Below are 26,926 nucleotides of genomic sequence, written 5' to 3'. Positions count from 1 at the left end.
AGGAGCCCAGAACTGGACACAGCACTCAAGGTGTGGCCTGACCAGTGCTGAGTACAGGGGCAGAATAACCTCCCTTGACCTGCTGGCCACACTGTTCCTGATACAGGCCAGGATGCCATTGGCTCTCTTGGCCACCTGGGCATATTGATGGCTCATCTTCAGCTACTATCTACCATTACCCCCAGGTCCTTTTCCTCCTGGCTGCTCTCCAGCCACTCTGTCCCCAGCCTGTAGCGCTGCTTGGGGTTGTTGTGGCCAAAGTGCAGAACCCTGCACTTGGCCTTGTTCAATCTCATCCCATTGGCCTCTGCCCACCCATCCAGCCTGTCCAGGTCCCTCTGCAGGGCTCTCCTACCTTCCAACAGATCAACACCTGCTCCTAGCTTGGTGTCATCTGCAAACTTACTGTTGCTGGACTCAATGCCCTCGTCCAGATCATCAATAAAGATATTGAACAGGACTGGGCCCAGCACTGATCCTTGGGGAACACCACTAGTGACAGCTGCCAACTGGATGTGGCTGTAATACTTTTCAGGTTCATCTCTCAGAAGTGTTTGAGGTTACCCTGCCACTGCATGTGTGCCCTTTGTAGGAAAAGTAAGCAGAGGGATGAGTTTGCACAGGCAGCTCTTGCAGGACATTCCAGATGCTCCTGTAGAATGTCCATACACACCTTGAATGCATTCAGGCTGGGAGATTGCAAACAGTATACAGCTTTATCTGCACAGAAACTTTAAATGCTTTTTGAGTTCCATGTGCTCCTTGAGCCCATTCAGTAACCACTGTAAATGGTCTTAAAATAATTTCTTCTTTACATCATTTGCTGCTTAAAAATTATTTGCTGTACTCACCATCTGAAAATGCCTTTGAGGCTGTCACTGCTTTTTGCAGTGAAAATTGGATGATGCTTGGTTTCTCTTAGTAGAGGAGACTGCAAAGCATCTGGCTGGGGCAAATGAAGTGTGTAGATTGTGTGAGGGGCGAGGTCAGATCCTCCTGCTTTGGATGCATCCAAGTTCCAGTGCAACAACTGCTGAACATAAACAGCTGCTGAGATCTCTCATTTTCCTGTTTCCCACAAAGGAAAAAACAGCAGCTGGGACTGAAGTGCCTGGGTTGATTTAAATAAGTTCCTGGTTCTTTCTACAAATCTCTTCATGAGCAGAGTGCAAAGAGAGAAGGAAGGACAGACCCTAAACTACCCATTTTATTAACATTTCTTACATTTTTTGTTAATCCTTCTACCCTCAGTCCTGGCCCTAGAGGAGAAAAAAAATGTGTCAATGCCCAAAGCTGGCATTCTAGAAATGCCATCTGGCTGATAACTTTTGGGACACTGAGGTTGCTGAGACTTCAGCAGACCTGGGTTTGACTCTCCTCATCTTGCTTTCATAGAATCATAGAATTTCAGGGGCTGGAAGGGACCTTGAAAGATAGAATCATAGAATCAGCCAGGTTGGAAGAGACCTCCAAGGTTAGCCAGCCAAACCTAGCACCCAGTCCTAGCCTATCAACCAGACCATGGCACTAAGTGCCTCTGCCAGGCTTTGCTTCAACACCTCCATGGACAGTGCCTCCACCACCTCCCTGGGCAGCCCATTCCAATGCCAATCACTCTCTCTGTGAAGAACTGCTCCAGCCCACCTGCCAGAGCAGGATCACCCAGAGCCGCTACACTGGAACATATCCAGATGGTTCTTGGGTATCTCTGGAGTGGGAGACTCCACAGCCTCCCTGGGCAGCTGGTTCCAGTGCTCTGTCACCCTCACAGTGAAAAAAATTCCTCATCAGGTTCACATGGAACCTCCTATGCCTCAACTTCCACCCATTGCCCCTCATCCTGTCACTGGGCATCACCCAGAAGAGGCTGGCTCCATCCTCCTGTGCATATCTTTATGGTTATGTGAGACAAACAAAAGAATATTTAAGCATTAATGCTTTGGCCACTTCTGGAAGTGCAAAGCTTTGGGTGAATTTTAATAACCTTGTGAGTTCATTTTTGGTGTTGCAATCTTATTACCATCTGAAAAAGTACACTACAGCATCAGCTCTAGGGGCTGGACCTTGATTTTTGGGAAACAGAATCGTTTTGGATTGCAGGCTGTAAGAAGCTGCTCATCTGTCTTCAAAGCTGGAATGAACTGCAGGTGAAAGCCTCAGTGAGCCACAAAAAAGGACTAGAGTTTTAAATGCTACTCTAATGCTTCCAGGACAGGGTTCATGTCTTAAGAGGATGGTTTTGATGGTTTGTTGTTTTTTTTTCTTTGTCTGAAGTGTTTCTTCTCTTACATGATTTAGTTTGACTTAAATCATGCAGAGTATTTACTGTGGGCAAACTAAGGTCTCTTTTTTGATAGTTGATATAGGTTGAAAAAAGGATGGAGGAGTAGTCGAGATGAGGGTGGACAGTGGCAGGAAATGATAAACTTCCTGATCTTATGAAATCACTTAAACTCTGCATTGTCAGCTTTGCTTTTTTTTTACTTACAATGGCTCTGCATAGAGGTGCCCTGTCCAGGGACCTCTCAGTGATGGAGATGCTTTGCTTACTGACATCCATTACAAGTCATTACATGACACCAAGCTGGGAGGAGGTTTTGATCTGTTGGAAGGTAGGAGAGCCCTGCAGAGGGACCTAGACAGGCTGGATGGGTGGGCAGAGGCCAATGGGATGAGATTGAACAAGGCCAAGTGCAGGGTTCTACACTTTGGCCACAACAACCCCAAGCAGCACTACAGGCTGGGGACAGAGTGGCTGGAGAGCAGCCAGGAGGAAAGGGACCTGGGGGTGCTGGTAGATAGTAGCTGAAGATGAGCCAGCAGTGAGCCCAGGTGGCCAAGAGAGCTAATGGCATCCTGGCCTGCATCAGGAACAGTGTGGCCAGTAGGACAAGGGAGGTTATTCTTCCCCTGTACTCAGCACTGGTCAGGCCACATCTTGAGTGCTGTGTCCAGTTCTGGGCCTCTCAATTCAAAAGAGCTGTTGAGATGCTGGAATGTGTCCAGAGAAGGGGGACAAAGCTGGTGAGGGGCCTGGAGCACAAACCCTATGAGGAGAGGCTGAGGGAGCTGGGGGTGTGCAACCTGGAGAAGAGGAGGCTCAGAGAGAGTGATTTCCTATTGGAATGGGCTGCCCAGGGAGGTGGTGGAGTCACCATCCCTGGGGGTGTTCAAGAAAAGACTGGATGAGGCACTTGGTGCCATGGTCCAGTTGACTGGACATGGCTGGGTGCTAGGTTGGACTGGATGATCTTGGAGATCTCTTCCAACCTGTTTGGTTGATTCTCTAATTCTATTATTCTTCCTTCTCTGTGGAAGGGGATGAGCAGTGGAGTTCTGGTTTTGCAAGGTAAAGGAGATGTGTGTGTGTGTGCAGCTGATGAAGGGCAGGCTGAAGGACACACCTACAGTGTGAACAGGAGGTGGTGACTTATTTATTTCCAACAATTGCTTTCCCACAGGACTCACCCCAGAGCCATGGACCACAAGGTAATTTTGCCTCTGACACTGAGCAGCTTTAACTTCATTGTGATTAGATGCTTGAGCATGTCCAGAGAAGGGCGACGAGGCTGGGGAGAGGCCTTGAGCACAGCCCTACGAGGAGAGGCTGAGGGAGCTGGGATTGGTTAGCCTGGAGAAGAGGAGGCTCAGGAGTGACCTTACTGCTGTCTACAACTACCTGAGGGGTGGCTGTGGCCAGGGGGAGGTTGCTCTCTTCTCTCAGGTGCCCAGCACCAGAATGAGAGGACACAGCCTCAGGCTATGCCAGGGGAAATTTAGGCTGGAGGTGAGGAGAAAGTTCTTCCCTGAGAGAGTCATTGGACACTGGAATGGGCTGCCCGGGGAGGTGGTGGAGTCGCCGTCCCTGGAGCTGTTCAAGGCAGGATTGGACGTGGCACTTGGTGCCATGGTCTGGCCTTGAGCTCTGTGGTAAAGGGTTGGACTTGATGATCTGTGAGGTCTCTTCCAACCCTGATGATACTGTGTGATGAGTTATTTTGGTTAAGGTCCCAATTGTCTCAGATTCTGATTGATTGCATTTTGTCACTGTCATTTTTGAGGCGTGGCTGAACTCACCTTGTGTCTTAGCCTTTATTCCCATGGAAGCTCTAGAAAGCTTAAAGGCAATCAATTTGTGCATTGACTGTTGAAGTGCATTTGGCTCATGACCTGTTCTAGCAGGATATTTTCACATTCTTTGTTTTCTTGATTCCTTTTTTTTTTCTTTTATAGAAAAGACTTAATGCAGAACTTTCTTACTTTTAATTAATATATATTTAATTGTTTTTTATACCTTGCCATTCTTAGGATGAACATTTAAACAGCAGTCTGCAGTCTAACTTCAAAATGTCCCTGTGTGCATCTTCTCACAAAGACTTCTCTCAGTTGCTGCCACTTCAGGATATTGGATGCAGTAAAACAGAAATTAAAAACTCACCTGCTGGTATTGCCTCTCCAGTTCCCTACAGCTGTAATCAGTCCACATTGACAGCAGAACACAGCCCAGTCTATATTCCCTCATCCTACATAGAAAACAGACATGAATATTCTGCAATGGCTTTCTGCAGTCCTGCTGTGATGAATTACAGCATTGCCAGCAACTTAGGTGATTCAGAGGGCGCACCTGTGAGGCAAACATCAAGCCCCAACACGCTGTGGTCTGCTCCTGGCCATCTCTCTCCCCTGACACTGCACTGTCAGTCATCGCTTCTGTATGCAGAGCAGCCAAAGAGTCCGTGGTGTGAAGCAAGACCGATGGAGGCAGTGCTACCTGTGACCAGGTCAGTGCTACTCATTTCTTCAGTTGTTCTCTGAAAAGTAGTCACAGTTTCTTTAGTTCTCCCCCAAACACCAAAGCAGCCCTTCTGAAACACTGATTCTTTCTCAGGAGTTGGCTAGAGAACTACACACAAAGCACTACAGATGCCTTCGGTGTGAGAACGCTGTGCTGTATAAACCAAAGTTCAAGACTGCTAGGTACTACTTTGTGTAATCAAAATTAAGTTAAATCTTTTGGAGTGAAAGAATTAGAGGTTCATTCTTTTTTTCCTCTTCATGCAAGCTTGTCTGAATTCTGTTTTGTCTAGAATCATAGAATCAACCAGGTTGGAAGAGACCTCCGAGATCATCCAGTCCAACCTAGCACCCAGCCCTATCCAGTCAACTAGACCACGGCACTAAGTGCCTCAGCCAGGCTTCTCTTGAAGACCCCCAGGGACGGTGCCTCCACCACCTCCCTGGGCAGCCCATTCCAATGGGAAATCACTCTCTCTGTGAAGAACTTCTTCCTAACATCCAGCCTATACCTAAAATTTCGGTGGGTTTTATCCCAACTGCATCTATAGCAGTGGAGGCTTTTCATGAGCTTGGAATTGCATGGAAATGTTAACTTTCTCTTAGCATTAACAGCTACACAGCAGCGTGCATCCTGCTCAAAAGGGTGCTGCCACTGAAAGGTCTAATACTGCGTCTTGTTGCTTTCAGCTGACTCCATGATGGTTTTGTGAACAGCAGATTGATTCACTGGCTAATTTTTCAGCTGTAAAGAAACTGTATTTGCAGTTCTGCACATTTTACTCATCTTGCAAACTCTAAGCAGATCACCAGCTGATGAAATTACTCCATGCATGGCCGCAACAGCTGTTGGAGAGAGAAAAGCTCAGGGTGTTGCTCCTTACTTAACATCAACAGTGCTACTAAAGCATTTGTGATGTTTGTAAGAGTACCACATTCTTTCTGCAATGGGTAGGACTTATGTTGACTGCACAGTGCTAAGATCAGAGAATTATAGAATCAACCAGGTTGGAAGAGACCCCCAAGATCATCCAGTGAGATCTACCAGGCTCGTAAGCTGTGCCGATGGTCAACCTGGCCACTTGACTGCACAGATCATAGAACTATAGAATCAACCAGGTTGGAAGAGACCTCCAAGATCATCCAGTGAGATCTACCAGGCTCATAAGATGTGCAGATTGTCAACCTGGCCACTTGACTGCACAGATCATAGAATTATAGAATCAACCAGGTTGGAAGAGACCTCCAAGATCATCCAGTGAGATCTACCAGGCTCATAAGATGTGCAGATTGTCAACCTGGCCACTTGACTAATCTCTATCTGGAGTCAGCAGAGAGTAGCAGGCAGTTCTGGAGTGCAAATCTGCTTTAAGTGTAGGTGTATGGATTGGTAGAGGCTGCATGGGTAGCACTGCTACACAGAATTTGGGTAGCAATTCTACACAGAAGGATTCTCCAAGCAGGTCTAATGTGATTAGGGCAAACATTCAACCACTTTCTGCATTCCTTAATATTGCAAAACTTGGACAGCTCTGGGAAGCTGATGTAGGTTAGTGTTTGAAGCTGTGCAGATGATGGGACAGCAACCCAAGAGCAAGAGGACCTCATCTCATGCTTTGCAGTATGCTCTCTATATAGACAGAAGGAAAGTCCTTCCACACTGAAATTTGAGCAATAAGCCTTCTGCCATACAGATTATTGCTCTTGTAGCTGATGAGGACCTAATTTAGAGAGGAGAAATCAATGAAATCTAGAGCCTAAATTTATGTGTGATCCTTTTTTTGTTCAGGAGCAAGTAACTACTGTGCTGTTTGGTAACTGGACCTTCTCAGTGGTCCAGTTGTCTCAGCACAATGCATTGTAATCCTCTCTTTGTGTACAGAAGTTGAGAAGACATAAAATAGAATTTGACAGAGGGAAAAGCCCTCAAACAACAAATGCTGTAATTCCCTTGTGAATACCTGCCCTGAAGTAAGGCTGTAAAGAATAATTTTAAAAGCCCTATGTTTCCTTTTGCTTTATCCTTTGGGTAGGTCTTAATTTCATGTCATGAGCATTAGATTTATTGCCATGGGAACAATGACTGACACTACAGATTTCCAGATTCTACCTTGAAGGAAGAGTTTCTGGGATTGAAAATTACAGGAGTAGCACTAGGGAAAGGGAGAGACTAATGCTGTACAGTGAGTAACTTTAAAACAGCCTTGGAGTTTGAGAAAGGGGATTTTATTTGAAAGGTAAGAAATCACTGCTGCATATTTAGGCCTGTGGCTTTATTTGGAAAGGTAAAATAAACTATAAGAGTCTCAGGGAGCTGGGGTTGTTTAGCCTGGAGAAGAGGAGGCTCAGGGGGGACCTCATTGCTGTCTGCAACTACCTGAAGGGAGGTTGTAGCCAGGTGGGCATCAGTCTCTTCTGCCAGGCAACCAGCAATAGAGCAAGGGGACACCAAGTTGTGCTGGGGAAAGTATAGGCTGGATGTTAGGAGGAAGTTGTTGCCAGAGAGAGTGATTGGCATTGGAATGGGCTGCCCAGGGAGATGGTGGAGGCATCATCCCTGGAGGTCTTGAAGCAAAGCCTGGATGAGGCACTTAGTGCCATGGTCTAGTTGACTGGCTAGGGCTGGGTGCTAGGTTGGCCTGGATGATCTTGGAGGTCTCTTCCAACCTGGTTGATTCTATGATTCACCATGGCAGGAGTTTATTTTCCTTGGGTGTAAATTTATATTAGCATTAGTTAATAAAGCTGATTGCTGTGTAATTTGCACCCCCCTATAGGCTGACTTAAAATAAGGAGCTTGAACTCTGGCATCACAGAACCACAGAATTCTTGAACTATGGCATTCCCTTTCCTCACATATAGGCTCAGTATATGCATGCAGAAATTTGTTACTCTACACCACAAGCTCAGCAAAATTGAATTGCATTCCTTGTAAAAATACATATGAATTTTTAGAGCTTCATTTTTGTTTGTGAAGTGGCAATAACTGGGTGATAAAGAGTCCACTCTATTTATCTTATAGGTCCTACACCTACTGAAAATTAAAGTCTTAGAAATTGTGTTGGTGTGGGAACACACAATTTATGTGGACATGACACAAAGAGAAATGTGATACACTGATTATGTTTAAAAGTAGTCTGATATTCATAGAATCATAGTATCAACCAGGTTGGAAGAGACCTCCAAGATCATTCAGTCCAACCTATCACCCAGCCCTAGACAATCAACTAGACCATGGCATTAAGTGCTCCATCCAGGCTTTTCTTGAACACCTCCAGGGATGGTGACTCCACCACCTCCCTGGGCAACCCATTCCAATGGCAAATCACTTTGTCTATAGCCATCCTCTAAACAAAAGGATTTTAGTTACAGAAACAAAAGGGTTATTTTCACAATGAACAAACAATATTACTTTCTAAAAAGCATCAGCAAACTTTAATCAAGTTGCCAGAGTGATGTTTCTGGGACATAATTCATTCTCTTTCATTATTTTCCTTGTGCTTCTGGGTAATTGCAGGTAAGGCACTCAAGGAAAGGCTTTTGGGGGCATAGGCAAGCAATGTTGAGTTAATTAGTGAAATTATTTGGTATCTTTGTTCATTGTGCACTAATATTGTATTTATGCACTGCTTTAACTCTGCTCTGAAGCCATAATTATTTGCATTATTCTCCTACTCTTCTGGTTGTTTTAATTGTGCTCATTCTGTAGAGCACTTAAAATCTATCTTCAAATGGTTTTGATGTGGTGGTTTGGCATCCTGATTTCATGACTGAACAGCTGCAGAGATTAAGCAGAAGTATGCCTCTGAATTTTGAGGTATCTATTACATGATTTTCAGCATATTAATCAATATTTGCAGTGTAGCAGAACCTGTGGATGTTGACAGTTCTGTGGTATTAACCACTCCAGAAGTTCTAGTGGAGGAATGCTCTAGAAAATGAGGAAAATAAGGACTAAAAGTATTCTTCAGCTGATTTTTGCCCATCATCTTGCACACATTCTGGGAGACAAAGGAAGAGTTTTCTTCATGCTGTAGCTCAGGCTGGTATGGGATTGACTGATCTCCAGGCACTGAATGAGCCAATCACCCACAGGAGGGAAGAGTAATAAATTATAAATTCTGGGCTATTCAGTTTTGACTCAGTGGATTTTTAGTTTTTAATATAGAAACATAGAATCAAGTGGGTTGGAAGAGACCGCCAAGATCATCCAGTCCAACCTATCCATCCAGTCCTACCTTTCCAACCAAGATCATGCAGTCCAACTTATCCAACCTATCCATCCAGTCCTACCTTTCCAACCAAGATCATCCAGTCCAGCACAATCTGATCAATTAGACCATGGCACTAAGTGCCTCAACAGGCTTTTCTTCAACACCTCCAGGGATGGCAACTCCACCACCTCCCTGGGCAGCCCATTCCAATGCCAATCACTCTCTCCGGGAAGAACTCCCTCCTAACATCCAGCCTATACCTCTCCAGCACAACTTGAGACTGTGTCCCCTTGTTCTGTTGCTGCTTGCCTGGCAGAAGAGACCAACCCCACCTGGCTACAACCTCCCTTCAGGTAGTTGTAGACAGCAATGTGGTCAGCCCTGAGCCTCCTCTTCTGCAGGCTGCACACCCCCAGCTCCCTCAGCCTCTCCTCACAGGGCTGTGTTCCAGGCCCCTCACCAGCTTTGTTGCCCTTCTCTGGACACCTTCCAGTATCTCAACATCTCTCTTGAATTGAGGAGCCCAGAAGTGGACAGTGTTGTGTGTTTGATGTTTTTTTTCTTTTTGTTATGTACAGTAATTCAGATTTCAAAACCCCCAAAACCAAAGCTGTCAGACAACAAATGTTCTTGAGCAAATCTTGCTACTTTCTAAGTCAAATCCTTGCCACTCTTTATATCTAATAAAAAGTTGAATTTAGGTTCAAGTTTTGCCACTTGCTGGGGCAAAGCTAGAGGTAATTAGGAGATAGAATGGATAGTGAATAACCTAAGTAGTCTTGATAATTCCTCCCCCTTCAGAGTAATCATCCTGTCACTTTTGATGAGTAGGAAATCAATGACTGGTTACTTACCAAAAAATCTCAGTTCTTTTTATGGAAAGATATCTCTATTTAGAAGCAATGATCATGGAATAGAGAGGAGTATTAGAAGGTGTCAGGCAATAAACCTCTGTCCTTGAAGCCCCTCAGTATCAGTCAGGGTACCTCGTCCACTTTCCTGAATCCTTTGGTGCAGGAGCTTTGTGAGCAGCCAGCCAGCTAGGGTCAGTTCTTCTGGAGGGCCTGGCAGCTCACTCATCTGCTCAGCTGTACCAGTGCCAAGAGCGCTGGGATGTGATCTCTAACCCTGCTCTGGCTCTCTCTTTGTGAGGGTAGGTTGTCTGATCACGAGGTTCTCAGCTAACTTAAAGCTCTCTGCTGTTTCCCAGTTTAGTTGTGCTTAAAGACAAGAGTGATAGAATGATTTGTTTCGAACCTCCTGCTGCACTGCTACAGCTATCACAGAGGAGCAGATTTGATGCCTGCAGGAGGAATTTGTTCCAGATTGTTGCTCTGTGTGCAAGCTGTTTACCACAGTCTGCAGAAGCCATGCAGCTTGCATGGTGATGGTTGTTTTAAGCAGGCAAAGCAAAACTTTTAAGCAAGCAAAGGCTTGTCATGGCTGGGAGGTAAAACAATGCTCCTCAGTGAGATGCTGTGATGCCTTTTTTTTCCCCCCACCCATAGCAGCTTTGTGCTTTACTGAGGGCAATAAACACAGCTCTCTACAGCACATCTATCAGTCACAGAGATGCTCTCTGATTTTGATTCTCTTCTGACTTGCACAGTTGGATCATGATTGTTGAACAGAGCTTAAAAGTATATCTCTTTCAGTAACATGAAATGCCAAATTGCTTTTGCTACCCAATACAGGGAACAGAAAGGCATAGTAATGCTTTTGCCTCCTTGAATTAGCTGAGTATTAGGACATGTGTGATACAGTACCTTTATTCTAAGGTTGAGTCCCTCCCATCACTGGTCTTCCCAGTGCAGCAGAAGGGGAAATAGCTTAGTGAGGCAGCAGTCCATTAATGGAGGGGGGAGTGGTGTGTGTAATCAAAGCCCAGGCTTGTTGACCATCTAAACAGCCTTATGCCCTGCAATATCTGTGGGTATTAACATTTTTGAAGAGCTTGCAGTAACTTAATTCTTCTGGTTTGGAATTTTCTGAAAGAAACATCTTTTGTCCTTTCCAAATTTTCTACAAGGAAATTGGAACATGTTCTCCTCAAATACTTATAACCTTGATGAGTTTTAGTTGGCATGTGGGTGTGTTTGTCCTTACCTCCTGTCATGAAACCAGCACAAAGTCTACTTCTAATATATTAGTTAAAGCCTCTTTGACAGCACTTTCAGACCTGTTTCTACTGTTCCATTTAAACTTGCTGTTGTCAGTGCCTGAGTTTCTGCTGCCCTGGCAATGTTGCTTCATTCTTCAGAAAGAGGTTGTAAACTGTGCTCTCTGCTGTCTCACCCCAACCTCACCTCACCTCCTCTCCTGCCCTCCCTTCTCCTCTTTCTTCTTCCCTCTCCTCTTCCCTCTCCTCCCCTCCAACCTGTTTTCTCCTCCCTAATCCTGCTAAAAGGTGGGATAAGACCTAAGTTCTGCCTCTGTTCTTAAGTGTCTAAGTTAACCATATGGCTTTCCTTTAGCCACACTGCTGCTGAGAGTTTGCACATGATACTAGGTACCAGTAGGTAGTAGCTGAACATGAGCCAGCAGTGTGCCCAGGCGGCATCCTGGCCTGGGTCAGGAACAGTGTGGCCAGTAGGACAAGGGAGGTTATTCTGCCCCGGTACTCAGCACTGGTCAGGCCACACCTTGAGTGCTGTGACCAGTTCTGGGCTCCTCAATTCAAGAGAGATGTTGAGATGCTGGAACATGTCCAGAGAAGGGCGACAAAGCTGGTGAGGGGCCTGGGACACAGCCCTGTGAGGAGAGGCTGAGGGAGCTGGGGGTGTGCAGTCTGGAGAAGAGGAGGCTCAGGGGGGATCTCATTGCTGTCTACAACTCCCTGAAGGGAGGCTGTAGCCAGGTGGGGGTTGGTCTCTTCTCCCAGACAACCTGCAACAGAACAAGGGGATAGTCTCAGGTTGTGCTGGGGTAGGTCTAGGCTGGATGTTAGGAGGAAGTTGTTGCCAGAGAGTGATTGGCATTGGAATGGGCTGCCCAGGGAGGTGGTGGAGTCGCCATCCCTGGAAGTGTTGAAGCAAAGCCTGGCTGAGGCACTTAGTGCCATGGTCTAGATGATTGCCTAGGGCTGAGTGATAGGTTGGACTGGATGAGGTTAACCTGGTTGATTCTACGATCTAGAAATTGTATTGCCCATGAAGGTAACACACACTAAAACCACAACGAAAATGAGGTACAGATTAAAAATACACAATAGATGTGCTTCCTATACCTAAAACCCACTTTACTGATAGTCTAAGTTCCTTTCCTTGTGCTGTTTACAGGATCTTGATGTCAGGAGTTGGCTGTTATTTCATGTTTTCATCCTGTTCTAATTTTAATTCAGTCACTAAGGATAGTTCCAGTAAGCTTGAACTATTTACAGCCCCTCAGAAATGTACGTATCATACTGGTATATGTGGAGAACTACTTCTTTGTTGTGTATGAAAGTATTTTCATGAGGCACTTAGTGCCATGGTCTAGTTGCCTGGATCAGGCTGGGTGATAGATTGGACTGGATGATCTTGGAGGTCTCTTCCAACCTGGTTGATTCTATGATTCTACTGATTGTGTTTCTCCATTCTTCTTGTGTTCAGATTTGCTTTCAGTTAGCATTAGGACGATCAACATGGGTCATCACCTTGAACAGAAGACTTTGTCTTAACACTGTTGAGTTGATTCACATCTCAAAGATATTTCTCTCCAGCCTACTGAATGAATATGGCCTTGTTACCCAAGACTCAATGTGTATTTATTTGCCTTCTTAACAGTTCAAAGTAACTGTTACTGCAGCTCTATTGCGGTAGTTCTTACCACGGCAGTCTGAGCTGTCTCAGTTTACAACTCCCTCTGATTTTCCCAGCATTCATGTGAATGACACATTTGCAGTCCACTTTTATGCTTTTGAGTTTTCAGAAAACTTTATAGTCTGCCATTATTGAAACCTCTGGGATCAAACTATATTCTTTAATCTTATCAGAAAAAAAAGGGTGAACAGCATCTCTATCATGTGCTCAGCAATAAGAAGAGTCTAAAAGGAGAGAATGGAAGACAATGAAAATCACTGATTCGATGTAGATTATTTTTTCCTCTTTTATAACTAATGTTTCTTTCTTTTTTTTTTTTTTTCCCTCTATCAGAGAAACATTAAAAAGAAAAGCTAATAGCAATGACTGCACAAGCCCAATTGCAAATAATCCTGGCTCCAAAAGGGATGCCCACTTCTGTGCAGTCTGCAGTGACTATGCTTCGGGATACCACTATGGGGTCTGGTCATGTGAAGGTTGCAAAGCATTCTTTAAAAGAAGCATTCAAGGTAGGAGAATCAACTTTGCTCAGTTGTTTTGTAAGATCAGGGACTTCAGTTGTAATTTAGCAGATCTAGTAAAGAGTTGATGTAAAATGCTGGTATGTGGCCCTGCATGCTGAAAATAGAGAAACATATGATTTGACTATCTTTTGGCTCTTACCTTACCAAGATCTGGAAACATGGCAAAGTGAGCAACAGCTTTCTTTAGAGAAGAGGTGGGATTCACAGCATGAGAAGGCTCTGCAGCAAAGGCACTGGGGACATGGCACTGCAGACCTTGTGTCCAAGAGGTGGGATACATAGCACGGGAAGGCTCTGCAGCAAAGGCACTGAGGGGATGGAACTGCAGATGTTGTGTCTGAGAAGAGGTGGGATACATAGCACGAGAAGGCTCTGCAGCAAAGGCACTGGGGGCATGGCACTGCAGACCAAGAGGTGGGATACATAGTACGGGAAGGCTCTGCAGCAAAGGCACTGAGGGGATGGAACTGCAGATGTTGTGTCTGAGAAGAGGTGGGATTCACAGCACGAGAAGGCTCTGCAGCAAAGGCACTGGGGCATGGCACTGCAGACCTTGTGTCTGAGAAGAGGTGGGATACATAGCAGAAGAAGGCTCTGCAGCAAAGGCACTGGGGACATGGCACTGCAGATGTTGTGTCCAAGAAGAGGTGGGATACACAGCATGAGAAGGCTCTGCAGCAAAGGCACTGGGGACATGGCACTGCAGATGTTGTGTCTGAGAAGAGGTGGGATACACAGCACGAGAAGGCTCTGCAGCAAAGGCACTGGGGGGATGGAACTGCAGATGTTGTGTCTGAGAAGAGGTGGGATACACAGCACGAGAAGGGTCTGCAGCAAAGGCACTGGGGGGATGGAACTGCAGATGTTGTGTCCCTGAAGTAGACATAGTAATCGTGAATTTGTTACAACAGACACAGTTAAGAGTAGGTGATTGTCTGGAGACTTCACTTGCCAGGAACTGCTCTTGGGAAGAGCCTATTGTCTGGTGTTATGTCATAGCACATACCTAACACCTTTGTGGCATATATGAGTCTATGATGATGATATAGGATAAAAAAATATATGTTACAACTGTTAGGTATAAAACTGATAATTGTTATGTCTCCACTCTCCACCTCTCAGAGCCTACATTGTCAGATCTAGGATTTCCACTTCAAAGTTTAAATTCTTAACTATTCAATGTTTAGTTCAAATTCAATGAGTGGCTGCAGCATGAAGTAAATGTGTGTGTCCATGTTTGTAATCACAGCCTACAGGTAGTGACTTATGCTCCATACTGCAGCTTCACTTCATTTCTTTAAAGAGTGTGTCCAGCAGATCAAGGGAGGTTCTCCTCCTCCTCTACTCTGCCCTGGTGAGACCTCATCTTCAATAATGTGTTCAGTTTTGGGCTTTCCAGTTTAAGAGGGACAGGGATCTGCTGGAGACGGTCCAGCGGAGGGCTAGGAGGATGGTTTGGGGACTGGAGGACATGGCTTATGAGGAGAGGCTGAGGGACCTGGGGCTGTTTAGTCTGGAGAGAAGACTTAGAGGGGATTTGATAAATGTTTATAAACGTCTGAGGGCTGGCCAGGAGTGGGGGGACAGGCTCTGCTCGCTGCTCCCTGGGATAGGACAAGGAGCAATGGGTTTAAGTTGCAGCACAAGAGGTTCCACCTCAACACAAGGGGGAACTTCTTTACTGTAAGGGTCCCAGAGCACTGGAACAGGCTCCCCAGAGAGGTTGTGGAGTCTCCTTCTCTGGAGCTTTTCAAGGCCTGTCTGGATGTGTTCCTCTGTGATCTGTGTTAGATTGTGTGGTCCTGCTCTGGCAGGGGGGTTGGACTCGATCTCCTTGGGTCCCTTCCAACCCCTAACATCCTGTGAGCCTGTGAACCTTATCGTCATCTTTGGCCTCATTTAGGTCCTCTTGGTGAAAATGTAGTTGAATTGACAGTGGCTATCGCATGTGGATATTAACATGCAAAATCTTGTCACTTTGTAAGCTGAAATTTTCCCTTCTTTTGCACACAAAGCCTTCAGCAATCTCAACATGGCAGAGTTGGTGTCGCCGCTAGAATCAAATTGAACTCAAAACTTCTTTGCCTCTTGGCGCAAGTTCTGCATGGGTGAATAATAATTTCTACAAACCCATGCCAGTACTTTTGATTGCTACAATAACAGAGAAGAACTTTGTCTCCATTTGTCACAAATGGAAGCTGAATTTGATCTTCAAAGCGTTTTCTGTCAGGAAAATTATCTGCCTGCTCTGCGCTGCTCACATGTGCTTTGGCTGTGAACAGCTTACCAATTGCAACCCTTTGTACACCTTTACAGACTCTGGCAGGCAGCTTGCTTCTTTTTTTTCATCTGTGTGTAATCCAAATAAATGAAAGTAAGTTCTTGGCATAAAACATGACCAAGCACTCAGCTGCAACTGTTCTTATGAAGGATATTGCTTATAAAAGTAAAAAAAACTTCTGGACCTACCATAGACCAAGTTGCTGGGCTAAAGTCTAATAAGAATTAGTAGAATCATAGAATCAGTTAGGGGTGGAAGGGATCACAAGGCTCACAGGATGTTAGGGGTTGGAAGGGACACAAGGAGATCAGTGAGTCCAACCCTTCTGCCAGAGCAGGACCACACAATCTAACACAGATCACAGAGGAACACATCCAGGCAGGCCTTGAAAGTCTCCAGAGAAGGTGACTCTACAGCCTCTCTGGGGAGCCTGTTCCAGTGCTCTGAGACCCCTACAGTAAAGAAGTTCCCCCTTGTGTTGAGGTGGAACCTCTTGTGCTGCAACTTAATACCCATTGCTCCTTGTCCTATCCCAGGGAGCAAGTGGGCAGTCTATCCCCCCAGTCCTGGCCAGCCCTCAGACATTTATAAACATTTATCAAACCCCCTCTAAGTCTTCTCTTTTCCAGGCTAAAAAGTCTCAAGTCTCCCATCTAGTTCCAACCCCCCTGCCATGGGCAGGGACACCTTACCCTAGATCAGGCTGGCCAGAGCCAGGTGTTATTCAGTGGTATGACTGAGCAACTGTGTGTGGTCTCCTCTGCTTGTCCAAGTTTGTAGCAGAGTGTATTCCACCCCACATCTCTGAACATCTGCCTGCAAGCTAAATTATCCCAAGGCCACAGGAGTTTTAAACCACTTTGTGCTTCTGTGTGCTTGGGTTATAACGCAACAGAGAGCTTCCTCCTCCCTTCCCTCCATGTTGTGTGAAGAGTGACAAACAGTAATTTGTTTTTTCAGTCATATCTCCCAGTAGGAAATGGGACAAACTGGAACACAATCTCCTCTCTTTTTTTCTTTTAAATCATTGGTTCAAAAATTCAAGGTTAGAATTATTTTATTTTTGCAAGGAAATAGTCACAATTGTTTGGTTAAATAATTACTCTTGGGGACATGAACTTTTGGACTTGCATCAAGTGGAAAAAAAAAACCAAAACAAACACTCCAGGAGCTGTATCTTTGCCTGATCTGTTCTTAAAGTTATTTTTAAAACCTTAAAAAAAACCAACAAACTCCAACCAACCTGAGAGAAAGGATATTCAGAACTGCAAATAAGTGAATATTCTTTTTGCATCTTTTGGTAGCTACTGCAGTTGGCAGGAGAGAACTCAATTGTAATTGCACCAGAGTATACTCCAGTTCAGTTTACTGTAATAAACCTCTGGACCAGATTATTGATTAATGAAATACAATGATGTAAAGTGGTTTGGGAGGGGATGAGGGGAGGTGGAAGAGAAGGAGAGAACAAAAGAGGCTGTAGTGGAAACTGATCAAAATAAGAGAAATGCTTGTTCAGAATATTTAAATGTTTGTGCTAGTTTGAGCCTAGCTGGGATATTTTGGTGAGAAGAATTAGATTATAGGCTGTGAAAAGGAAACAATGGTGATGTCTGCTTCACTCATAGGCTTGCTCAGAGGTATAAGAACAAGAACATAAACATAGATAAGAAAGTCTTTGTCTGGGCTCTGGGGCTGCAAGAACTTCTCTCTCTAACCTAACTTGCTGCCTGACTAATCCATCTGCTTCCTAACCTCCCTGGCCAATTCTCCAAACTCACCTTGAACATAAGGCAAAGTCTGGGGTAAAGTACAGAGGTGAGGAGAAGGTGGAAGTGTGGCTGGGAGCCCCTCCTGGGGACTCTGGTTTCTGGGAGGGCTGTTGTGTTTCTGTATTACCTTTTTAACTTGTCTATTTCTGTCTGTAGCTGTAGATATTGTAAATATCTCCTTGTGTATTGTGCTAAGCTGTAAGTAGTATAAAGCTTCATTCCATTTCCAGATTGACTGAGCCTAGTCTGGGTGATTTTTCTTAAGGGATGGGGGGTGAGTAACATCCAAACCATCACAAAGTTATACTTTTTGTCCGTGCTTTTCCTTGTACTGTACACTGTGCATTGCTATGTACTACTCTTCTTTCTCTCCTGGACTGGGGTGGGTTTTTATTAACTTTCATCCAGGGTCAATCCTCCTAAGGCTTCTTCATTCCTGGAACTCATAATGTCAGAGAGTTCAGTAAACAGAGCTGTGGTTTACTTACATATTTGCAGGACTGAAGCTGTGTGCATTGCTGTTCTCAGCTCTGCTGAGGGAACAAAAGAACCCCAACCTGCTATCTGCCATCCGTAGGGCCCCAACATAGAGAAAGAAGTGGGAGATTGGGAACAAACTTCCACAAGAGCATGTGCCCCATTTTCAAAACCACCCTGCTTAGTTATCTAACAGCTGTCACTAGGACCTGATCTGTGTTGCCTGCTTAGAGACCACAGATCAATGCTTTCAGTATACAATAAACACACACTGTTGCACCGCTTACATTAACGGAACTTAGAGATGGAAAAACAATGAGATGCTTAAAATGCTAAAAGCCTTGATCTGGGAAAGGAGCAGGAGAGGCTGTTGGAGACTTTACATTTTCTCTTCTTACCCTGCTGCAGGACATAATGATTACATCTGCCCAGCTACCAATCAATGCACGATAGATAAGAACAGGCGCAAAAGCTGCCAGGCTTGCCGGCTACGGAAATGTTATGAAGTGGGCATGATGAAATGTGGTGAGTTTTGCATGTCTTGTGTTGTTTTCTTCAGCTTTGCTGCCTTTGGGTTTTTTTTTCTTCCCTTCAGTCAAATCTGTTTAGCTTTCTTTTCCCCTCTCCCCCGCCTTGGAATCTTAAAAAGGCACAACAAACAGAGCAAGAGTGAAGCTGGTTTACCAGAAAGGAATGTACCAATTCTTAAAGCTGAAGAATCACAGAATGCATTGGGCTGGAAGGATCCCTTGCAGGTCCTCTCGTCCAACCCCATGCAGTGAGCAGGGACATCTGCAACTAGAGGAAATTAGGCTGGAGGTGAGGAGAAAGTTCTTCACTGAGAGAGTCATTGGACACTGGAATGGGCTGCCCGGGGAGGTGGTGGAGTCGTCGTCCCTGGAGCTGTTCAAGGCAAGGTTGGACGTGGCACTTGGTGCCATGGTCTAGCCTTGAGCCCTGTGGTAAAGGGTTGGACTTGATGATCTGTGAGGTCTCTTCCAACCCTGATAATACTGTGATACTGTGAAATTGGTCAGGGCCCCATCAAGTTTGACCTGGAATGTTTCCAGGGATGGGGTCTCAATCACATCTCTTGGCAACCTGTTGCAGTATTTTACCACTCTCATTGTAAAGAACTTCCTCCTTATGTCCAACCTAAATCTCCCCTGCTCTAGTTTCAAACTGTTGCCCCTCATCCTATTGCTACGAGCCCTTCTACATAGTCCTTCCCCAGCCTTCCTGTAGATCCTTTTCAGGTACAGAAAGGCAGCTCTAAGGTCCCTCCCAGAGCCTTCTTTTCTCCAGGCTGAACACCCCCAGCTCTCTCAGCCTGTCTTTGTAGGAGAGGTGCTCCAGCCTTCTGATCTTTCGCGTGGCCCTCCTCTGGACCTGCTCCAGCATCTTTATGTCCTTTTTGAGTTTGGGAGCCCCAGAGCTGAACACAGCGTTCCAGATGAGGTCTTGCCAGAGCAGAGTGGAGTGGTAGGGAATAGAGGTGGGAAGAAATAAGGTGTAGCTTAAACACACGAAAACCATAGTACTTCTGCAGAGCTCTATGTAGACAGTTTACCTGCATGCTGTGTTCTGCAGAATGAGAACCCAAGACCTGCTGATGCTGCCTGAGATTAAACCAAACTGAAATCCTGTGTAATATTGAGTAAATGAGCCTGTACTGTGCTCTGCTGGTTGAATGTAATGCAAGAACAGCAGTGCTGCATGATAACAGCAGTCAATTAATCAGTGTCCTGCCTCCAACAATGGGAAGAGTGAATGTCTTAGGAGGAATGGGAATGGGGACAGAGTGGCTGGAGAGAAGCCAGGAAGAAAGGGACCTGGGAATACCAGTAGATAGTAGCTGAACATGAGCCAGCAGTATGCCCAGGTGGCCAAGAGAGTCAATGGCATCCTGGCCTGGCTCAGGAACAGTGTGGCCAGTAGGACGAGGGAGGTTATTCTTCCCCTCTACTCAGCACTGGTCAGGCCACACCTTGAGTCCTGTGTCCAGTTCTGGGCCCCTCAATTCAAGAAAGATGTTGAGGTGCTGGAATGTGTCCAGAGAAGGGCAGCAAGGCTGGTGAGAGGCCTGGAGCACAGCCCTGTGAGGATAGGCTGAGGGAGCTGGGGGTGTGCAGCCTGCAGAAGAGGAGGCTCAGGGCTGACCTCATTGCTGTCTACAACTCCCTGAAGGGAGGTTGTAGCCAGGTGGGGGTTGGTCTCTTCTCCCAGACAAGCAGCAACAGAAAGGGGACACAGTCTCAAGTTGTGCTGGAGAGGTCTAGGCTGGATGTTAGGAGGAAGTTGTTGGCAGAGAGAGTGATTGGCATTGGAATGGGCTGCCCAGGGAGGTGGTGGAGTTGCCATCCCTGGAGGTATTCAAGAACAGTGAACTGTTGAGGCATGAGGCACTTAGTGCCATGGTCTAGTTGACTGGCTGGGGCTGGATGCTAGGTTGGGCTGGATGATCTTGGAGGTCTCTTCCAACATGGTTGATTCTATGATTCTATTCTATGATTCTATGAATGCATCAACGAGACTAGCAGCTACATGAAAAGCAGCAGTTGGGGACTGCTGGTCCAGAAGAATTTTCTTGTATTCAATATTTCTTAATATATTAACAGAACAGCAACTTTTCCATCGGTCCAGTTTCAGCATCTGCAACATCCCATGTGTTATGGAGGGTTATGGCACCACCCACGAGGTGAACAACCACCTCTCTGATTGACAGGTTCTTTATATGGGGCTTTGGTGAGGCAGCAATGAGAAGGCAGTGGGTGTGCTGTTCTTTTTCTAAACAGGCTGTTTTCAGATGATGTCCTATAACTTTTCTATCCAAAAAAACAAAAGGGATGACCAACCACTGTTTGTCACTGCACCACTCAGAATCATCCAGCCTTTTCTCTTACTCCTGTCTTGTGCTTGGTGTTGATGTGACTTCATTGTAGTTGTACATTTATAGATGATATTTTAAAGTTTAGTTTTTTAAAGAAAACCTATTTCAACACCTAATGTACTTTCACAGTGAAGTTTCATTGCTGTTTCGTACAGATTCATGCATGTATGTGACAGAAATAGGCTGGGAAAACATCACATAGGAACAGCGGAGAAGGTCACTGTGCTTGCTCCTCTGTGGTTTGCAGACATGCACCTCATTTAATCTCACTGAATACAGACACCTATTCCTATTTCAAGGCTAGGCCATTTTTTCATCCTCTCATTGCTTTGATCTGAAGGCTGTTTGCCAAATATGATTTCTGTCATTAGGAACATTCTTACAAATTCCAGCCTGTATTTATTGTTGGACTGTAGGTGCTCACTTACTCCTGTGGCAGCATTGATGTGTAGCATAGAGGCTCTTCTTCTTATTGCTGATGGTCTGGTTGAATGTACAGACTACGTCATATCCCCTCACAACCTTTGTTTTATTAGGCTAAATAACCCACGAACTCTCCTCCTGGAGAACAGGAAAGTAGATGAAATCTAGAAGGCATCAGAGTACTACTTGCCATAGTAGTGTAATATGTATCTCTTTCTCTGGGAGCTTTTCTCTGCATACAGCCCAGGATCCTATTTGTCTTTCTCATGGTTGCATCAAGAAGAGTGTGTCCAGCAGATCAAGGGAAGTTCTCCTTCCCCTCTATGCTGCCCTGGTGAGATCTCATCTTGAATACTGCATTTAGTTTTGGGCTCCCCATTTTAACAGGGACAGGGATCTGCTGGAGAGGGTCCAGCGGAGAGCTACGAGGATGATTAGGGCGCATGTCTTAGGAGGAGAGGCTGAGGGACCTGGGGCTGTTTAGTCTAGAGAAGAGAAGACTGAGAGGAGATATAATCAATGTTTATAAATATCTGAGGGCGGGTTGGGAGGGGGGGGACAGGCTCTGCTCATTTGCTTCCTCTGATAGGACAAGAAGCAATGGGTGTAAGTTGCAGCACAAGAGGTTCCACCTCAACACAAGGGGGAACTTCTTTACTGTAAGGGTCCCAGAGCACTGGCACAGGCTCCCCAGAGAGGCTGTAGAGTCTCCTTCTCTGGAGACTTTCAAGGCCTGTCTGGATGTGTTCCTCTGTGATCTGTGCCACATTGCATGGTCCTGCTCTGGCAGGGGGGGGTTGGATCACGCTGGCAGTTGATAATAATTCTATGAGCTGTTGTGATTGCAGCCTCCTTGTTCACCACTCCCAGCTCAGAGTTACAATTTCATTTGTTCCTTGTATTATTTTTGTACTCCTGAAGTACATTTAGTTTCTGTTGCTCAAGTTGGGTAGTTCTTTCTATAGGATGCTGCTGCTTCTGCACTGATGCTGCATCTCAGCTTTATTGGTGTTTTTCATTAATATAGCCTTAGCTGCTAGTCTGGCCTTCAGAAAGGAAAGCACTGTACTTGCAAATGAGACTCTTTTCAAACCTTACTTTCTGAATGGTCTTTTGTTCCTCTGAGAATTTGACCCAAAGTTTTTTTCCAACAGATTTGTATCAAGCCTGAGCTCAGGAGTTGGAAAGTTTTTTTGTGAAGATTGATCCCACTGAAATATTATAAGGTGGTCCTCCACAGTGCTGTTCCAGATTTAATCTGTAGGCCCAGTTAATCTGTAATGAAGATGTAATATTTGTGTTACCACCTCAAATAAGTATTTGGATGAGAAGTGTGAAAGAACCTGAAGGCTGTTCTTAATGAATGTTCTTCACTGGTTGTGCATATTTAGACATAGGAGGACCAATAGGGTTCTGTCAGTTATCTCTTGTCAGCTAGGGTTTGTATCAGGCTGCAAGAGAGGAAAAGTGAATTCTTACAAGGCTGAGACTCTTAAAAATAATTGTGGTATAGCTATGAGAAAGCTTTTACTTCCCATGAGGAAGTAAATTTTTGAAGGGAGGGATTCATCCTGATTTGGTGGGTTGATACATCTAAGATTTTATTGAAGGGGCAGATGATCACTTTTATGTAGGCCTTTTCCTAGAATTGTCTGTCTCTTTTTATTAGAAACAGTTGGTACATAAATTGTTAATTTAGCAAATGGTGGCTAGTTGAAAATTCAGAGTTAAAACCAGTTAACATTGTTTGGCCTGGTACACCTCCCTTTTCACATAGCTTAGAAATTTGGAAAGCTACTTGGAGTTGGTGCAGAGTTTGGAGTTAAAAGTTGCTAAAGCCAAAAAAGGTTAGGTAGAGAGCAGGAAAATAGGAAATACTGAGTACTAGCAACCCTGCAGCTTGCCCTCCAACGAGTTACGCCTTGTAACTCCTTTCTAGGATACACGTAGGTCCCAGTTTCTGACCTACAAGTAATGGGTGTAGTGGTAGAAAAGTGAGTGCAAGGACTACTTGAGAAAGAGGGAAGGAACTCTTTATAACGAGTTGTAGAGAATGAATGAGCAGTGCATAGTGAATGCTTGGTCCCACATTAAGAAGGAAGGAGATCATCCCATCCCTGGAGGTCTTCAAGAAGAGACTGGATGAGGCACTTGGTGCCATGGTCTAGTTGACTGGATAGGACTGGGGGATAGGTTGGACTGGATGATCTTGGAGGTCTCTTCCAACCTGGTTGATTCTATGATTCTATGATTCCTTAAATGAATCCTTCTATTCAAATTATCCAGGAAGCCCTGGCTTGTGATTAGACCTCATAGACACTATGGTATTACAAGTAATTAATAATAGGTACTTATGTTTAGCCTGTCTTCCTTTTAATCGTGACACACATTCATTAAACATTTCCCTACACTTCTGAATGTTGATAGGTGACAGTAATTACACCAGACCAAAAATGACACTTTGAAACTATAACAGAAAAGTAACAAGAAAACTGTGCTTAAATATATATATATATATATATATATATATATATATTAGCGCTGATTGAGACTTGAGAATTTAACTGGGAGTGTTAACAATTTCGCTTCAGAAAAAGGAACACTAAAATTGCTCAGATTTGTCTGATAAGTTACGTGGTACCTGTGAGCAATGCTGATGCATGGACACATGGTGACAGACATTCCAACCTGGCAGATTTAAAGACCCTTATTTCTTGCATGAGATGTAAATGCCATTTACAGTATCACAGTACCACAGTATCATCAGGGTTGGAAGAGACCTCACAGATCATCAAGTCCAACCCTTTACCACAGAGCTCAAGGCTAGACCATGGCACAAGTGCCACGTCCAGTCCTGCCTTGAACAGCTCCAGGGACGGCGACTCCACCACCTCCCCGGGCAGCCCATTCCAGTGTCCAATGACTCTCTCAGGGAAGAACTTTCTCCTCACCTCCAGCCTAAATCTCCCCTGGCACAGCCTGAGGCTGTGTCCTCTCGTTCTGGCACTGGCCGCCTGAGAGAAGAGAGCAACCTCCTCCTGGCCACAACCACCCCTCAGGTAGTTGTAGACAGCAATAAGGTCACCCCTGAGCCTCCTCTTCTCCAGGCTAACCAATCCCAGCTCCCTCAGCCTCTCCTCGTAGGGCTGTGCTCAAGGCCTCTCCCCAGCCTCGTCACCCTTCTCTGGACACGCTCAAGCATCTCAGTGTCCTTCCTAAACTGGGGGGCCCAGAACTGAACACAGTACTCAAGGTGTGGTCTAACCAGTGCAGAGTACAGGGGCAGAATGACCTCCCTGCTCCTGCTGGCCACACCATTCCTGATGCAGGCCAGGATGCCATTGGCTCTCTTGGCCACCTGGGCACACTGCTGGCTCATGTTCAGGTGGGTATCAATCAGTACCCCCAGATCCCTCTCTGTTTGGCTGCTCTCCAGCCACTCTGACCCCAGCCTGTATCTCTGCATGGGGTTGTTGTGGCCAAAGTGCAGCACCCTGCACTTGGAGCTATTGAATGCCATCCCCTTGGACTCTGCCCATCTGTCCAGGCGGTCAAGGTCCCGCTGCAGAGCCCTTCTGCCCTCCAACCCAGCCACATCTGCCCCCAGCTTAGTGTCATCTGCAAACTTGCTGATGACTGACTCCATGCCCTCATCCAGGTCATCTATGAAGATGTTAAAGAGGATGGGGCCCAGCACTGATCCCTGAGGGACACCACTAGTGACAGCTGCCAGCTGGATGTGGCACCATTCACCACCACTCTCTGGGTCCGGCCCTCCAGCCAGTTCCTAACCCAGCACAGAGTGTTACCATCCATGCCATGGGCTGACAGCTTAGCCAGCAGTTTGCTGTGGGGGACAGTGTCAAAGGCCTTGCTGAAGTCCAGATAGAGCACATCCACAGGCCTCCCCACATCCACCAAGCGGCTCACCTGATCATAGAAGGAGATCAGGTTAGAAAGGCAGGATCTGCCCTTCCTAAACCCATGCTGGCTGGACCTGACCAGACAGAGCAGAGTGATTATCTTCCAGTATTTTTTTCCTTGTTAGAGCCATGTTGTTAATACCAGCTTTTTATTGTAGAACACCATAAAAGAGAACATTTTCTTTTTAATGAAGGCTTTTTTCCATCTCTGCTCCTTTCCCAGGTCACTTAGTGAATGCATTGGTTCACATCTGCTAAAACCTTGGATGAGATAGAATGGTTTGTAAGTGCATTTTTGCTCAGTGGAGACTTGTCCAGCAGAAGCGATAAAAGAACCTCAATTATTGCTTTGTAGTTATGAAAGCTCTTCATAAATACTCTGTGCTGTTTGCATCAAATCTTTAAATCCTCATTTTGCATACTAGCAATAAGGCACCTTGAGGGAAAACACACACACACACACGTGTGTGTGTGTGTGTGTGTGTGTGTAGAAGTGCTTATGATTCTCTTTGTAAATGTGATTGGGCAGTATGTGCCAACCCTAAAGCAGCAGGAGGCATCAGGGAAGTGTTGCTTTGGAGTTTCTGGGTCTGAAACTCCTGAATGTCATCACAGTCATGTTGAGAACTCTCACAGTGTCATCAGGGTTGGAAGAGACCTCACAGATCAAGTCCAACCCTTTACCACAGAGCCCAAGCCATGGCTATTTCAGTTTCTTGCAAAAGATACCACTGTAGTGTGGTGAGAATCCTAGAGACTGAACCTGCAGGTCTCTTTGTAGGAAGTCTGTTTTGCCTACTGTTCCAATTAAGAAATCTACTGCTAAATTTTGGCACTAGGACTACTAGCAATGGTAGGAAAGTAATTGCAAAGCACTGTCACCAGGAACAAGGCAAACGGAAATACTGCAGTAAACTCTGCTCGGCAAACTCAAAGCAGATCAAGATCAAATTGATCTTCTCTTGGAGCTTTCAGCTGTTTATTTGGGGAGCTGAAATGGGCTGGGCTGTTTGCCAAAGGCAGTAGAGAAGGGAGCTTCTTCATCTCTTAGTTTTAGTCACTCTGGGTGGGAGCAGCTGTGCTTGTGCTTTTGTTTTTTGCTTCCGGAGACTCAGACACACCTTCTTCCATAAAGAGATTTCAGTTTCCATGTTGGGCTAGACTTTTTTCCCCACGTGCCAGTTCTCAACTTGTTGACTTGCCCAGGTGGCCAAGAGAGCCAATGGCATCCTGGCCTGCATCAGGAACAGTGTGGCCAGTAGGACCAGGGAGGTTATTCTTCCCCTGTACTCAGCACTGCTCAGGCCACACCTTGAGTGCTGTGTCCAGTTCTGGGCTCCTTGATTCAAGAGAAATGTTGAGGTGCTGGAACATGTCCAGAGAAGGGCAACAAAGCTGGTGAGGGGCCTGGAACACAAACCCTATGAGGAGCGGCTGAGGGAGCTGGGAGTGTGCAGCCTGCAGAAGAGGAGGCTCAGAGGTGACCTCATTGCTGTCTACAACTACCTGAAGGGAGGCTGTAGCCAGGTGGGGGGTGGCCTCTTCTCCCAGGCAACCAGCAACAGAACAAGGGGACACAGTCTCAAGTTGTGCCAGGGTAGGTATAGGCTGGATGTTAGGAAGAAGTTCTTCACAGAGAGAGTGATTGGCATTGGAATGGGCTGCCCAGGGAGGTGGTGGAGGCACCATCCCTGGAGGTGTTGAAGCAAAGCCTGGCTGAGGCACTTAGTGCCATGGTCTAGTTGACTGGACAGGGCTGGGTGTTAGGTTGGCCTGGATGATCTTGGAGGTCTCTTCCAACCTGCTTGATTCTATGATTCTATGACAGTGT

At 45.6% G+C, this 26,926-nt stretch overlaps 1 protein-coding gene across 1 annotated transcript in view; it reads left to right on the top strand.

Annotated features, from left to right (window-relative positions):
• Positions 1–26,926, top strand: part of ESR2 (estrogen receptor 2) — a 65,773-nt gene that overhangs the window by 14,948 nt on the left and 23,899 nt on the right. The window contains exons 2-4 of the mRNA XM_064152845.1: positions 4,309–4,781; positions 13,142–13,317; positions 18,268–18,384. Coding sequence (XP_064008915.1) covers positions 4,309–4,781; positions 13,142–13,317; positions 18,268–18,384 — 766 coding nt within the window. The remainder of the gene's footprint in view (positions 1–4,308; positions 4,782–13,141; positions 13,318–18,267; positions 18,385–26,926) is intronic.

Source organism: Pogoniulus pusillus, chromosome 1, assembly GCF_015220805.1.
Source record: "Pogoniulus pusillus isolate bPogPus1 chromosome 1, bPogPus1.pri, whole genome shotgun sequence".
Lineage (NCBI taxonomy): Eukaryota > Metazoa > Chordata > Aves > Piciformes > Lybiidae > Pogoniulus > Pogoniulus pusillus.
Note: the sequence above shows the minus strand (reverse complement) of the source record. Positions and strands in the feature narration are given on the sequence as shown.